The sequence below is a fragment of the Nannobrachium achirus genome, assembly GCF_963921795.1.
Source record: "Nannobrachium achirus genome assembly, chromosome: 15".
NCBI lineage: Eukaryota > Metazoa > Chordata > Actinopteri > Myctophiformes > Myctophidae > Nannobrachium > Nannobrachium achirus.
The window spans coordinates 33,983,013-33,997,099 of NC_137822.1; the positions used below are offsets into that span (position 1 = coordinate 33,983,013).

At 44.0% G+C, this 14,087-nt stretch overlaps 3 protein-coding genes and 1 pseudogene across 4 annotated transcripts; 2 read left to right on the forward strand and 2 right to left on the reverse strand.

Annotated features, from left to right (window-relative positions):
• Positions 1-2,507: 2,507 nt before the first annotated feature.
• Positions 2,508-4,308, reverse strand: gng10 (guanine nucleotide binding protein (G protein), gamma 10; the record flags this gene model as incomplete). The annotated part of the gene is made up of 2 exons (XM_080742955.1): positions 2,508-2,633; positions 4,228-4,308. 2 exons carry the CDS (start codon positions 4,306-4,308, stop codon positions 2,508-2,510), a joined length of 207 nt encoding a protein of 68 aa, XP_080599081.1.
• Positions 4,309-5,397: 1,089 nt separating this feature from the next.
• Positions 5,398-6,147, reverse strand: LOC308299787 (mannose-P-dolichol utilization defect 1 protein-like; the record flags this gene model as incomplete). Its single annotated transcript, XM_080743574.1, has 1 exon — positions 5,398-6,147. One exon carries the CDS (start codon positions 6,145-6,147, stop codon positions 5,398-5,400), a length of 750 nt encoding a protein of 249 aa, XP_080599700.1.
• Positions 6,148-7,570: 1,423 nt separating this feature from the next.
• Positions 7,571-8,236, forward strand: LOC308299788 (armadillo repeat-containing protein 1-like; annotated as a pseudogene). Its single transcript has one exon. The product of its transcript is annotated as an armadillo repeat-containing protein 1-like (transcript).
• A 2,720-nt stretch (positions 8,237-10,956) lies between these two features.
• LOC308299789 (armadillo repeat-containing protein 1-like) lies at positions 10,957-11,820 on the forward strand (the record flags this gene model as incomplete). The annotated part of the gene is made up of 1 exon (XM_080743575.1): positions 10,957-11,820. One exon carries the CDS (start codon positions 10,957-10,959, stop codon positions 11,818-11,820), a length of 864 nt encoding a protein of 287 aa, XP_080599701.1.
• Positions 11,821-14,087: the final 2,267 nt, after the last annotated feature.

Genomic DNA, 14,087 nt, shown 5'->3' on the forward strand with positions numbered 1-14,087 from the left:
TGCATACATTGGTGCCCATGGGGGACACTGCCCCCTGCTGGCTGATTCATGCATAACATAGGTCAGTATCTCATTCCATAAACTCAGAGAGTGAGTTACAGTCCAGACACTAAGGGCATATAGGCCTATCCTAGCTATCAATAATTTAGCTGGGGACCCCCTCCTCGAAGCCCCTCAAGGACCACCGGAACCACACAGAACCACACTTTCAGATATAGGCCTACACTGCTTTAAGTGGGGGAAGGTTATTCATTTGACATACAAATCCAAAGCATACAAATCCTTTTGAAAATCTACAAAGTAACTAATAACTTATGTTTTCAAATATCTGTATTGGAGTAAAAGTATTCACCTGTGGAGTAGAAGTAACATTTTAGAAAATTGGTAATACTCCACTGAGGTAAACTAAATGTACTTACTTTCCACCACTTCATATCACTTTGGGAAATAAAAATGTTTGAAAAGCACTGGTTTACAAGACCAAGTTAGAATACTAGGCCTAGTTGTTTCTGTCTTATATGTAACATCATTAAAATGATAATCTTTAAAAATGGGTTATTTTCACTAATTTGTCATATAACAAAGTATAAATGATATAAAGTGGTTAATAAGGCATGGTGATGTTTGCACCATGCCTCACCCTCAGTCTGTCTGTGTGTGTGTGTGTGTGTGTGTGTGTGTGTGTGTGTGTGTGTGTGTGTGTGTGTGTGTGTGTGTGTGTGTGTGTGTGTGTGTGTGTGTGTGTGTGTGTGTGTAAACCCAGTGTACATAGCCTGTATACATTTTATAGGCATATATGTGTACAAATAAGAAGGGGAAAAAAACATTCAGCATCCCCACTCATAAAGAGGGTTGGACCTACTGATCCTCTCATACAGCGAGAGGTTTGGAAAGGATGTGAGCAGGCAGATTGAGACGCAGCCCAGCACAGCGGTCAGAGGAAAGGGAAGTGACCACACACAGTAACAACCATCTCATGATCAGAGGGGGCTGCATGGGGGCTTAACAACTCAGAGACCTAGTCTGAGCTTCTTCCTTTCTGTTCTGTTCAGTTCTCAAATCACTTTTAACATGATGGCACCCATAACTTTGGCAATATCTTTGGAAATGTTCAACAATAACAGATCATGCTATTTTGGCCTAATGTTCTCCCCAGTGGTTAAGGTGTGAAGGCCTAAACTTTAACACAGAAAAGTTGCACATGTACTGCAGTGCAGAGATAAAGAAAGAGGAAGCAAAAAGTAGCAAGCAAACAGAACTAAGTACATTTGATTAATATTGTTGTCAGTGAAACAGTTTCTTGTGAATAAATTACATGGCTTGAGTGTAATTACCAGTGGTGGAAAAAGTACTCCCATTTTCTACTTAAGTAAACCTATCAATACTACAATATAGATATACTCGGTTAGAAGTCCAGAATTCAAAATGTACTTAAAGGTATTGGCATCCAAAAAGTACTTAAAGTACCAAAAGTAAAAGTATAATGTTTGAAAATGGCAGATCTACAAGCTCATAGTAGATCTGTGCATTGTGAGCTCGACTATTTTCAAATGGCCTAGGTATAAAATAGGAAGTGGTTAATGTACATTATATTTTTTACTTTTTACATGTCAAAACTGGAAGATTGATTTTGCTGTTTATATTGTAAAATACAACTTGATGACATCACACCGTTGTACTTTACAATACAAACCCCAAAATCAATCTTCCAGTTCTAGGCAACACAGAAGGGGGGAACTTTTTTTCATTTTCCACAACTCCTCTAAGTTATATTAATGACATAGTTCAATATTGAAAATGGGTGGTCTTTCCCTTTAAGTACAGCACTTAAGTAAATGTTACTTTACACCACTTGTGATGGGAGTTTGTGCTGCAGTTTCCAACAGGAAGACTCGGCTTCCTCTTGCTGCCTGTGCTCCTAACTTTAGTCTCTAGACCAGGAAGCTCAGATGTGGCAATTTAGAGCACAGCTATAAACATCCTCTCTGTCTGATCCATAGATATCCACACTCTATGACATTTCCATTTGTACTGTAGGATGAGCCTACAAGGTGATATGAATAATAAGACGACATCGTAAAGACATTTTGATCAAGTGAAGAAGTGACAAAATATTTAATATGGATTGTAAAAAAAAAGAAGAAATGAAATCACAAGTCTGCTTTAATGTGATATACAGTAAAAAATAACATAAAAAATAAGTTGGAAACAATATTACAATCATCATCACCATCATCAATAACACATTTTTAGTACAAAATTCATCATGTTATAAAAGAATGTCACATTTCAGACAAAATGTTAAATGCCTTGACACAGGTGGAAAATTCTTCCATCTTCAGTAAGTTGCTTCCGCTGAATGCACGTTTGCTCACATTCTCCTGCAAACAAATGCATTATTTTGTCATGTCAGTATATTCAACGCTGAAAGAAGAAAAGCTATAAACAAACATGTTAATCATATGGTTGTTATTAAGCCTCAGGAACCTTGGCTGGCGGTGTGAGCTCTACAGAACGTGGCAGGACCGGGGTTCTCTGAAAGGGTTGCTGCCAGTGGGCATGCCAACCAGCAGTGCATCCTTGCCTGCATTCTGCAGACAGTACTGTTGCAGCTCTGCAGCAGCCTGGGATACCTGGAGGGGGAGAAACGCTGGAATAGTGTTGATTTTGACCAGTGGCGTCAGTTCAGCAAAAGCCTAAGGTATGGCAACATGACTGGTGTCTTGACACCAGTCATGTTGCAATACCTTGACTGGTGTCAATGACTGGCGTCTAGACACCAGTCATGTTGCAAGACCTTGACTGGTCTCAATGACTGGCGTCTAGACCAGGGGTCTTCAATGTTTTCAGGCCAAGGACCCCTTAGCTGAGAGAGAGATGAAGCAGGGACCCCCAGATTCCATATAGTTTCATCGTTTGACAGCACAATCATCAGTGTATTTTGGATTCATGTCAATTTGTGTTATCAGATATGTAACCACTTGAACCGTCAATACTTAATAAACTTGACCTTTCACTCTGTCTGTACTTAGTGTTCTCTTTTTTCCCCTCTACACCAAACCTCTTTGTTGTGAGCTTGTAGATCTGCTATTTTTGGCTAAGTTCTCCGAATATGGACGTTAGGGTTCAAGTGGTTAATATAAAAAAAGAGAAAAAAGGTTTCTATCATACAAAGATTTGGAGGCCCCCCTGTAGTAACTCTGAGGACCCCCTAGGGGTCCCGGACCCCCTGTTGAAGACCCCTGGTCTAGACACCAGTCATGTTGCCATACCTTAGCAACAGGCATGATGAATTTATTTTAAGTAGCCACGCTATTATGGCAGCTGCCATACCCAATTGACGCTTCTGATTTTGACAGCAAATTTTGATTTCGTTTTTTGAGCGGTGCTAAGCTCCAATATCTGGCTTTGTCTAAATTTTGTTGTACGCCCAGGATCACATTGGCCAAGCCTCGAGGGACGCTTAATGAAGCTCAGAATAGCACTGCACACTATTGTGATTTTTCTTCCATAGTCTTTTGAATAAAATTCCATTTAGTTTTAGTCATATTTTAGTAGTCTGAATTTCTTTTGTTTTAGTCTAGTTTTAGTCGACTAAGTAAATACCATATGATTTTATTCGACTAAATCTACAGGTTTTTGTCGGGCCTTGATGGTGGTTTTACCCGTGGTTGCATGCTGAAAATATTAATTCTTTCGAACATTTGTATTTTGTAACAATTTTAACAATGTTGTATATGGGAGTCCCTGGCACAAATTATTTCCAGATGGGGGTCTGCGGCCAAATACATACAGTATATTAATTTGGGGGTCCTTGACATGAAAGTTTGACAACCACAAACATATTTGATACAAACTGTTTAGGTTGCAATATAATGTAACCAATTAACCACTTTCAACATATTCTTTTTAAAACATAGCTCACAAAGATCGGCTATTTTCACAATGCGACACTGTCCCATGACGAATTATGAAATGCGGAGCTTAAGTGGTTCTTGGTAAAAAATGCCCCATTATATTTAGCCGTGTCAACATATCCATATCCACCCTTGTAGCAGAACAAAAGATGATTTCTTTCCATTATATCATGAATGCAGGTATCACAGTATCACTAATTATGCTGTATATACTGTACTGAATGTACAGTATATACAGCATAATTAAGTACGAAAATCTAGTCTCTATAGGCTACTTATAGTATATAAGATAATGTTTGGTTTCTTTTACCTTGATTCTGTCCACACTGGCTTCAAGCTTCAGTTGTTCTACAAGTCGTCTCATATTGGACAGATTGGAATTAGAGGTCATGGTAGTAGTAATTTCCTTTAGTAAAGGATAAATAGAGGGAACACGGTGAGATACTGTGGCTTTGCTCTGCTAGAGCACTGTCTGACTTCACAAATAAATGCTGCCCGGGCTGGCTGCGTCTCTTTCCAAATCACCCCTGCAATTGGTCCACTTCCCTTTAGCACAGTTGAGTGTGCCTCTGTCATTTGTGACAGAGGAACAAAATGTTCCCTTAATTTATTTTTGAATTTATTTGAGTATAGTAGTCAAATAGCATACGTAGTATGTCTGTGTGTGTGTCTGTGCTTATGCCATTCAATGGGAAAACCCTTGAAATAACAGTGAAGTCATCAACTGGGTGATCATCACCATTAACAGCCAAAGAGGGACCAGCATTCTTGGTGACGTCACCATCAACAAGTGCGACGTGATATAAATTCCAAGGCACGCTCTGCTGGCGCACAAGTAGGCCATACGGGCCATACATAAATTAGTAAAAATCTTTGTATGTCTTGTCTGTGTTTATCTAATGTCAATACATGGGACTTAGCATTGACTGTTATGTGCACTTTTTTTTGTTTGATACTGTTAAGTTGTGCTTTGAGTATAGCTTTTGTGTGTGTGTGTGTGTGTGTGTGTGTGTGTGTGTGTGTGTGTGTGTGTGTGTGTGTGTGTGTGTGTGTGTGTGTGACGTCACTGACGTGTCACTTCTGAGCGTTGAATGTTTCGTGGTCACTTTATGTATATATTCTTTTTTGCAATAGCTTTTCGACACTTTATGTTTATATTCTTCTTTTTGCGTCACGTTGCGACCAATGAGCTTGAAGATCTGCTATTTTCAAAAGATTTTTTTATTTTTTTGTCGCAGTTACTATCAAAACCTCCACCGGCTGTCAGTCAGTCAGTCTGTCAGTCACGCCACGTCACACTTTTCCCCTACTCATATCTCCGCCACCATTTCCCCTATCCATGCCAAACTTTGCACACACACCTGGCTGCCAAGCCACAACCTCATTTCCCAAATGGCCTTCTTCTAGCGCCACCATGAGGCTGATTGTTGCAAAACACATTTTTGGACACTTCATTATTTAGCATCGTGTCTGTATCCATCTACGCCTGCTTCCTCTGTTCAGAATTGCTGTTTGTGTAGTACAGTACTTGGAGGGCGATGATGCCGTTACAGGCAGAGGATATGACGTAGGTGAGGGCCATCAGCGCGTCTCCCGTTTCCTGCACTGAGGTGAAGATGCGAGCGAGAGATCCCGCAAAAAGCAGGAACACGGAAACAGCCGACAGCTGGCCTGTGTGGCCGTTTCGGAAGTTAGCGGCCGCCTGGATCAGCCTGCCGGCGATCAACGCTGGCACGTTAGAGGCCTGTATGCCGGTGATCACTGACACGGGCATGACGGGGGACAGGAGCGTGACGAGCAGGCCAAAATACACGACCAGGAACAGAAGACCCCGGGCGGATTTCCCCGCATAGTGCTGGATGAGGAACCCGATGGTCACCGTCTGCAGGACGAGGAAGAGTGCCTCGCCCCATGCACTGAAAGGAAAGCTGTTGGCTATGCTGTAGGCCATGGTCCCCGTGGTCGCATACAGCTCCAGAAGCACAGAGCTAAAGCTCAGGCCCTCAGCACTCCTAGCCCTTGTCAGCTTCAAGATCTGAGGTAGTTTCACGAGGACAGAGCCCAGGATGATGCCAATCCCCAGGCCTTTGCTTAATACGATCTTTAAGCATGGCACGTTGAGAAAGTCCAAGTTGAGGAAGAACTTGTCGTAGCATGACTTTGGCATGACACAAGTCACCAGAAAATCTTTAAATGGGTTCATGAAAGATGAGCTCAGTTCAGCTGCCATTGTTGAGCAACGAAGCGATCAGGTGGTGGTGGACATTATATATATATATGGTTATAGTGGACCCTATATGGATGTCATTGATGATGTCCACAATGACATCACAACATCTAACATTAGCTGCAAGGTTCCATGCAGGCCTCTAACTGGCGCCTCCTAGAAGTGAAAAGAATACGTAATGGTGAGGTCTGGTTGGGTAGGGGGTGAGGTGGGCAATGGGGTTAGATTTGGGGCAGTAGCCCGTAATAGTGGCTGCTACGTGATTGTCCAGATGTTTCACAGAACCTAACTTAAACCATCAAGTTGGAGTGCATAGCTTACTGCCCGACGCGTCTTTCACGAAGGAGAGTGAGCACCTTCTGAAGATAGACTTGCAGCTTTTTGTGCGGTGGTAAACCGCTCCATAGAGTGGCTGTGTGTGTGTCTGTAGCCACCTTTCCTCAGCGTTTTGCCATAGCAATGTGTTTTCCTCAGTGTTTTGCCATAGCAATATGTGTGTGTGTGTGTGTGTGTGTGTGTGTGTGTGTGTGTGTGTGTGTGTGTGTGTGTGTGTGTGTGTGTGTGTAGCCATATTACAACATATTACATCACCAATTACATCCTAGACCTATCTGTAGCCACTTTTCCTCAGTGCTTTGCCATAGCAATGTGTTTTCCTCATCGTTTTGCCATAGCAATATGTGTGTGTGTGTGTGTGTGTGTGTGTGTGTGTGTGTGTGTGTGTGTGTGTGTGTGTGTGTGTGTGTGTGTGTGTGTGTGTGTGTGTGTGTGTGTGTGTGTGTAGCCATATTACAACATATTACATCACCAATTACATCCTAGACCTATCTGTAGCCACTTTTCCTCAGCGTTTTGCCATATGTGTTTTCCTCAGCGTTTTGCCATAGCAATATGTGTGTGTAGCCATATTACATCACCAATTACATCCTAGACCTATATCCTAGTCTTTTTCCTCAGCGTTTTGCCATAGCAATGTGTGTGTGTAGCCTGTATTACATCACCAATTACCAACTGAAGACATTATGCAAGCACGACCACCGCTCACTTCACATTGGGTGTGATTTTTTAGCCTAAGGTTGATGAGACCACAGCTGTCAGCACCTCCCATATATGTCATCAAGCTGACTGAGAATGTGAACAGGCACATACTGCCATAGGCATTGTCTGTGGTACTGAAATCTCTCCTCAGACCTACTCTGCTCCCCTCGGTGGCTGTGTCTATCTGAACTGACCTTATAACTCTATGGAACACAACTGACCCAGAGGACAGTCTGACACTATGGAACTCCATATCTCGGCAAGACTGACCCGAAATGCCATATTTGGGCATGTGACCTCATCATGTTGAGAGCGTCATACCCAGCTTAAAACCAACTGCAGTCCTTACTTGCCTGTGTTTCAGAATTGGTTCTAGTCTATGTTAAATATGGTGACTACTTCTCTGAATGTGGTCTCTCAGATGCGGGACCTGGCTTCTGACCCAAGGAACAGACGGGTGATGGTCCAGGACGAGGGCTGTCTGCCCGATCTGGTTTTGTTCTTGAACTGGAAGGACCCTGAAGTACTGACTGCCACCCTGCAGACCCTACGATACTTAGCCGAGTCGGCCCCTAACATCGCCACCATGAGGAGTGAGTTGGCTATGATGGTGAGCCTGGAGAACTTGATGGAGAGCACTAGTCTGTCTGTTGGCATTGTGACCCTGGCCAAAGAGGTGTACAGTATCCTCAGTGCTCCTGACAGCCCTGTACCGCACACGCCAGAGATGCATAGACCGAAGAAGCCCCAGTTCTTCAACTCCACCAACAAGAATGCCAAGTCCGTCAATTTACACATCCAGGGGCTAGACAACGCTGACCAGTGAGCCTTGTGCGAGCAAGCTCTTCTGAGAGTCAAAGGAGTGATCAGCTTCACGTTCCAGATGGCCCCTAAGAGATGCACGGTCCGCGTTCGCTCAGACCTACCCACTGAGAGCCTGGCGTCGGCCATCGCTGCCACCAAGGTGATGTCAGTCCATCAGGTGGTAGAGAACGAGGCTGGAGAGGAGGTTCTTGTCCATCTGAACACCGCTGGGAAATGGGAAAACCCTTGAAATAACATAGAGTGAAGTCATCAACTGGGTGATCATCAGTTTACAGTTTAGGCATTTAGCAGACGCTTTTAATCCAAAGCGACTTACAATAAGCAGATAAAACATCACAATAATAAACAAGATATGTCAGTACATCAACAGCAGAATCATCAACAGCTAAATAACAAACCAGTAAGACTCCCTAATCGGGAGATAAGCGACCGTAGGTCACTTATCTCCACAAATAGGGCAAAAATTTGTTTTGCCAAAATCTTCCTGATCCATGTTGATGACATGAGTGTAGACATACTGTGTAGTGATTTTCGTGATTTTAGGGCAAAATCTGTAGGAGCAGTGTCCAAAAATGTGTTTTTAAAAATCGGCCTGGAGGTGGCGCTATATGGGAGAGATTCATGTTGATGGGCTGAGTGTAGACATACTGTGTACCGATTTGCGTGATTTTGGGGCAAAAATTGTAGGAGCAGTGTCCAAAAATGTGTTTTGCAAGAATCGGCCTCATGGTGGCGCTAGAAGAGGGCCATGTGAGAAATGAGGGGTGGGGTCTCCGCGCCGCCAAGGCGGACGAATAGGTACCGGCCCCGGCTGTCCCGGTCGCTCCTAGCCGGAGTTACGGCATTTTATGTGAGCTGCAGTGTAGGGGGTCCTCCACTGGGGGCGCCACCACGTTTGCATCCGTTCTGGAGCACCAGGAGTCGGTGGTCCCCGGGAATTCCCCGTGAGCAGCCCCGTTGGGGTGGTCATTTGGTCAGTTTAGCACATTTGGTCATTTTTTACATCTGGGGGTCCCTGGAGCTCCGCGGGTCCTTGGAGGTTGTAGTTTGGCAGGTAAGGAGTGTGTGTGCAAAATTTGGCATGGATCGGGGCAACGGTTGCAGAGATATGAGTAGGGCAAGAGTGTGACGTGTGACTGACGGACTGACTCACTCACAAGTGTGACGTGTGACTGACTCACTCACGGACAGCCCGTGGAGGTTTTGGTAGTAAATGCGACCTATGGTCGCAACAATCATCACCATCAACAGCCAAAGAGGGACCAGCATTCTTGGTGACCATCAACAAGTGCGGCATGATATAAATTCCAAGGCACGCTCTGCTGGCGCACAAGTAGGCCATACGGGCCATACATAAATTAGTAAAAACTTTGTATGTCTGTCTGTGTTTATGCCCGTAGCCAATCACGGGCTACGGGCTTATAGCCAAACAGTGAGGGGAAAAGGGTGAAGTCATAATATCAAGGCATTTATAAGAGCCACGAGAGGGACCATCTATGCCCGTGGCCAATCAGATGGGCATAAATGGACATTAAGTCCAAAAAGCTTGAGGCTGATTTCAGCCAACCAGACTATAAATGGGCCAATCTCCATGATAGGCCAAGTTTCACGTGTCATCATAATATCTTAGTAATATAATAAAACGGGCGGAGCGGGCGCAATACCACACTTGCAATTTCCCAGAATTGCACCTTTCTATTTGGACTCCAAGCAAAGACTGTGAGCTAACATCTAATGTCAATACATGGGACAGCATTATGGTGACTGACAGACTTGCTGCCTCTGCATGTCTCTCTTGAGACAGATTGTGTCATTCATGAATTCCTGACATCAGCTGGTTTGAGAGAGTCAGAGTGAGCTGTTTGACAGAGAGGAGCTGGTTGAGAGGAGGAGGAGAACGAGCACTGCGGCCTGGCCGGAGAAAAGGCAGTGGCCAGGGACGCGCAGAGAATGTTAGAGAGGCAGGGGTTGACATTTCTAAAAGGGCTTTTTGGTGAAAATATCGAAAATAACAGACCTCCAAGCTCACAACGCGTCGCAGCGCGATGTGTTGTGAGCTTGGAGGTCGGCTATTTTCTGAGCTATACCACACTGATCTAAGCGTAAGCAAGTGAATACCGGAGATGTGGCGTAACGGCATGGATTTCTACAGAGGGGGCACAGAGAGTTTATACAAGGCCTTCAGGTATGGCATGGGAAGGCCTCTAACTGGCGCCTCCTAGAAGTGAAAAGATCAGGTAATGGTGAGGTCTGGTTGGGTAGCGGATGAGGTTGGCAATGGGTTAGATTTTGGACAGTAGCCTGTAATAATGGCAGTGCGTCTTTCACCAAGGAGAGCTTTTTATAAGGTTGATCAGACCACAGCTGTCAGCACCTCCCACAGATGTCATCAAGCTGACTGAGAATGTGAACAGGCACATACTGCCATAGGCATTGTCCGTTGTGCTGAAATCTCTCCTCAGACCTACTCTGCTCCCCTCGGTGGCTGTGTCTGTCTGAACTGACCGTATAACTCTATGGAACTGAACTGACCCAGAGGACAGTCTGACACTATGGAACTCCATATCTCGGCAAGACTGACCCGAAATGCCATATTTGGGCATGTGACCTCATCATGTTGAGAGCGTCATACCCAGCTTATAACCAACTGCAGTCCTTACTTGCTTACACTGACCTCATAAAATGTCTATCTTATAGAACTTCAAATATATCCTACATCCACAGGTCTTCAAGGAATAACTTTGACACAAGGATAAGTCAGGCCCATCTGCTGGTAAGTAAGACCATAACAATTCCTGAATTGCAAAGACGGAAAGAAATAGCTGATTTAAGTTTTTACATTTATCATTTCATGGTAGCCTACTTACATTTTAGTTGTCTCTTGACTGTTATAATAAGTGATTATCACAAAGGCATGTGTTTCAGAATTGGTTCTAATGTATGTTAAATATGGTGACTACTCCTCTGAATGTGGTCTCTCAGATGCGGGACCTGGCTTCTGACCCACGGAACAGACTGGTGATAGTCCAGGACGAGGGCTGTCTGCCCGGTCTGGTTTTGTTCTTGGACCGGAACCGGAAGGACCCTGAAGTACTGACTGCCACCCTGCAGACCCTACGATACTTAGCCGAGTTGGCCCCTAACATCGCCGCCATGAGGAGTGAGTTGGGTATGATGGCGAGCCTGGAGAACTTGATGGAGAGCACTAGTCTGTCTGCTGGCATTGTGACCCTGGCCAAAGAGGTGTACAGTATCCTCAGTGCTCCTGACAGCCCTGTACCGCACACACCAGAGACGCATAGACGGAAGAAGCCCCAGTTCTTCAACTCCACCAACAAGAATGCCAAGTCCGTCACTTTACACATCCAGGGTCTGGACAACGCTGACCAGCGAGCCTTGTGCGAGCAAGCTCTTCTGAGAGTCAAAGGAGTGATCAGCTTCACGTTCCAGATGGCCTCCAAGAGATGCACGGTCCGCGTTCGCTCAGACCTACCCACTGAGAGCCTGGCGTCGGCCATCGCTGCCACCAAGGTGATGTCAGCCCAGCAGGTGGTAGAGAACGAGGCAGGAGAGGAGGTTCTTGTCCAGCTGAACACCGCTGGAGTGGAGGTCCAGCACATCACAGATCTACCAGACTACCTCCCGGAGGAGCCTCCGCTTCCGGCGCGGTCTCAGCTTTCACTGTGGCCTCTGATACCGAGCGGTGGTCCAAAGGGCTGTGTCCCTCTTTTAACTAAGTGTTTCTTTGGTTTGTGTTTAAGCCTTTCCGCATCGGAAATTATTACTTATGGCCGTGGTACACTCTGGATGTAAGATTATGTCAAACACAACAGGCTTCTCATATTCACATCTTCACATCAGCGGGGTAACTCTGCAGTCCTTCACTGTGTTCACAAATAAAGTGAGGGAAACCACAGCGGAAGTGGAGCAGAAATACACAGAAAATGAACATGTTGAGGGCGATTATGTATTTGAATGAGAATTGTGCGATTATAATCTCTCTGAGACAAATGAGACTACCGAAATCGACCTGAACACCACTTGCAGAACAGCTGTGGGTTTTTCATATCGATCCAAGGAGGACTGTAGTTAGCTTTTGCTGCAATTAGATCAAAATCCCCAAGAGTAAAGGAAAGATAGAAGATACTGTTGAGGCAGTAAGAAAGATAAATAAGGCATTTAAACTATTGAAGAGAACCCATAACGTTCAACATACTGTATGATAGATTACGGAAAAGAGCAGCCGGTGTGTGGTAAAGTAGGGACAAAAGACAGGCAAAAAGGGACATATTGGAGAAGGTTTTGTGACAATAGGGAACACAACCCCAGTAGGAGAGGTATTGGGTATGATCAAAAGGATGGGAGGGTATAGAAGGGAATCCAGTAGCCTACTAACATATTGAAGTAAGTTGTAAGTAAGTAAATAGGACAAAGCTGATCTATTTACTAAAACCTTTGTTCAGGAAGAAGGGGCATGAATGATATAATATCTGAAAATATGAAATGTAATGGTTAAACACCTCAGTGAAGAAGGGCTGAGCAAGGTATGACAGTATTACTGTATAACAAAGTGTAGGAGGCAGGTAGAATACCTGTGAGATGGAAAGAGGTGGTCATTGTTCCCATAAGGAAGTCAGGGAAGGAAAACAGCACATCATTTCAGGGTGTCGATTCAGGATTAGATCCAATATTTAGCTTAGACGATGAATTAAGGTATATGTGCATAAATAATGAATTAATTAACAGCAGCCCTTTTATTTGTTGAAAAAGCATGTAGTCGATGTCACGCCACCAGCTCACAACTATAGGTACGATAAAGTAAGGCGTTAATTTGTGTAAAAGTGAAGCGGTGAACTTTTATTCTATGTGTTCTAGAGCTATGAAATCTGTGTTCTAGATCTTTACATTTTGTGTTCTAGATCTATACATTCTACTTTCTATGTGCTTTAGTTCTATATTTTTATGAATTCTGAATGAATGAATGATTTTATCTGGAGGGCCAAATTGTCATGTGAAGCTTGACCAATCCTCAAGTCTGGATGCACGATACACACAAATCCACTCCTTGGAAGCGGCTTTCACCGTTTCAAAAAATCACCCAGTGAAGTGAGGGTGCTTTTTATGAATTTCATTTACGGACAGACACAGGACAAAAGCACAAAGCCGGATGTAGGAGGGTATAGCACCGCTCAAACATCAAAAATTGAGATACAAGATTTCTGCCCGACAGCAAAGATACCATTAATGCTATGGAAGGAGGGGCTTCTGATAAAGTTACACACTTTTTGGATAAATTAACAATACAGGTAAAGATAAATATGAGGTAGAGAATGGAACGCCATAGGGGGAGTGCGAGTCTTATATTACTTTCAATCATGATACATGTATATCCGGATTTTGGAAGATAATTAATTGCAGATGATGGGGCTCTGATTGAATCATGTTGTTGTTTACTAGAGGGAATAAATCAAGTAGATTTTTTGGGGTTCTTAAGTAATGTTTTTCACAGAAAATTGTGATTTGAAGCTATGTGGAAATAATCCAGAGATGGCTGAATCATTTAGATTCCTGGAAGTACTTTTGGTTCCAGACTGACACTAGGGAGCATAAAATATTTTTTGAGCGGTGGTAAACCGCTCCATAGAGTGGCTGTGCGTGTGTCTGTAGCCTTTTTCCTCAGCGTTTTGCCATAGCAAAACGTGTGTGTGTAGCATAGCCTGTACATCCTAGACTGTGCGTGTGTGTAGCCTTTTTCCTCAGCGTTTTGCCATAGCAAAACGTGTGTGTGTAGCATAGCATGTATACATCCTAGACTGTGCGTGTCTGTAGCCTTTTTCCTCAGCGTTTTGCCATAGCAAAATGTGTGTGTGTAGCATAGCCTGTACATCCTAGACTCAAATCCTAGTCTGAAGACGTTATGCAAGCACGACCACCGATCACTTCACATTGGGTGTGATTTTTTAAATGCAGAACACCCAGGGTTAGAGTTGACAAATTCTGCCCAAACCCGACCATACCCGAACCCGACATTTAGGGTAGGGTATAGGGCCTAAAATGTATGCTAATTAGTTGGGCCGGGT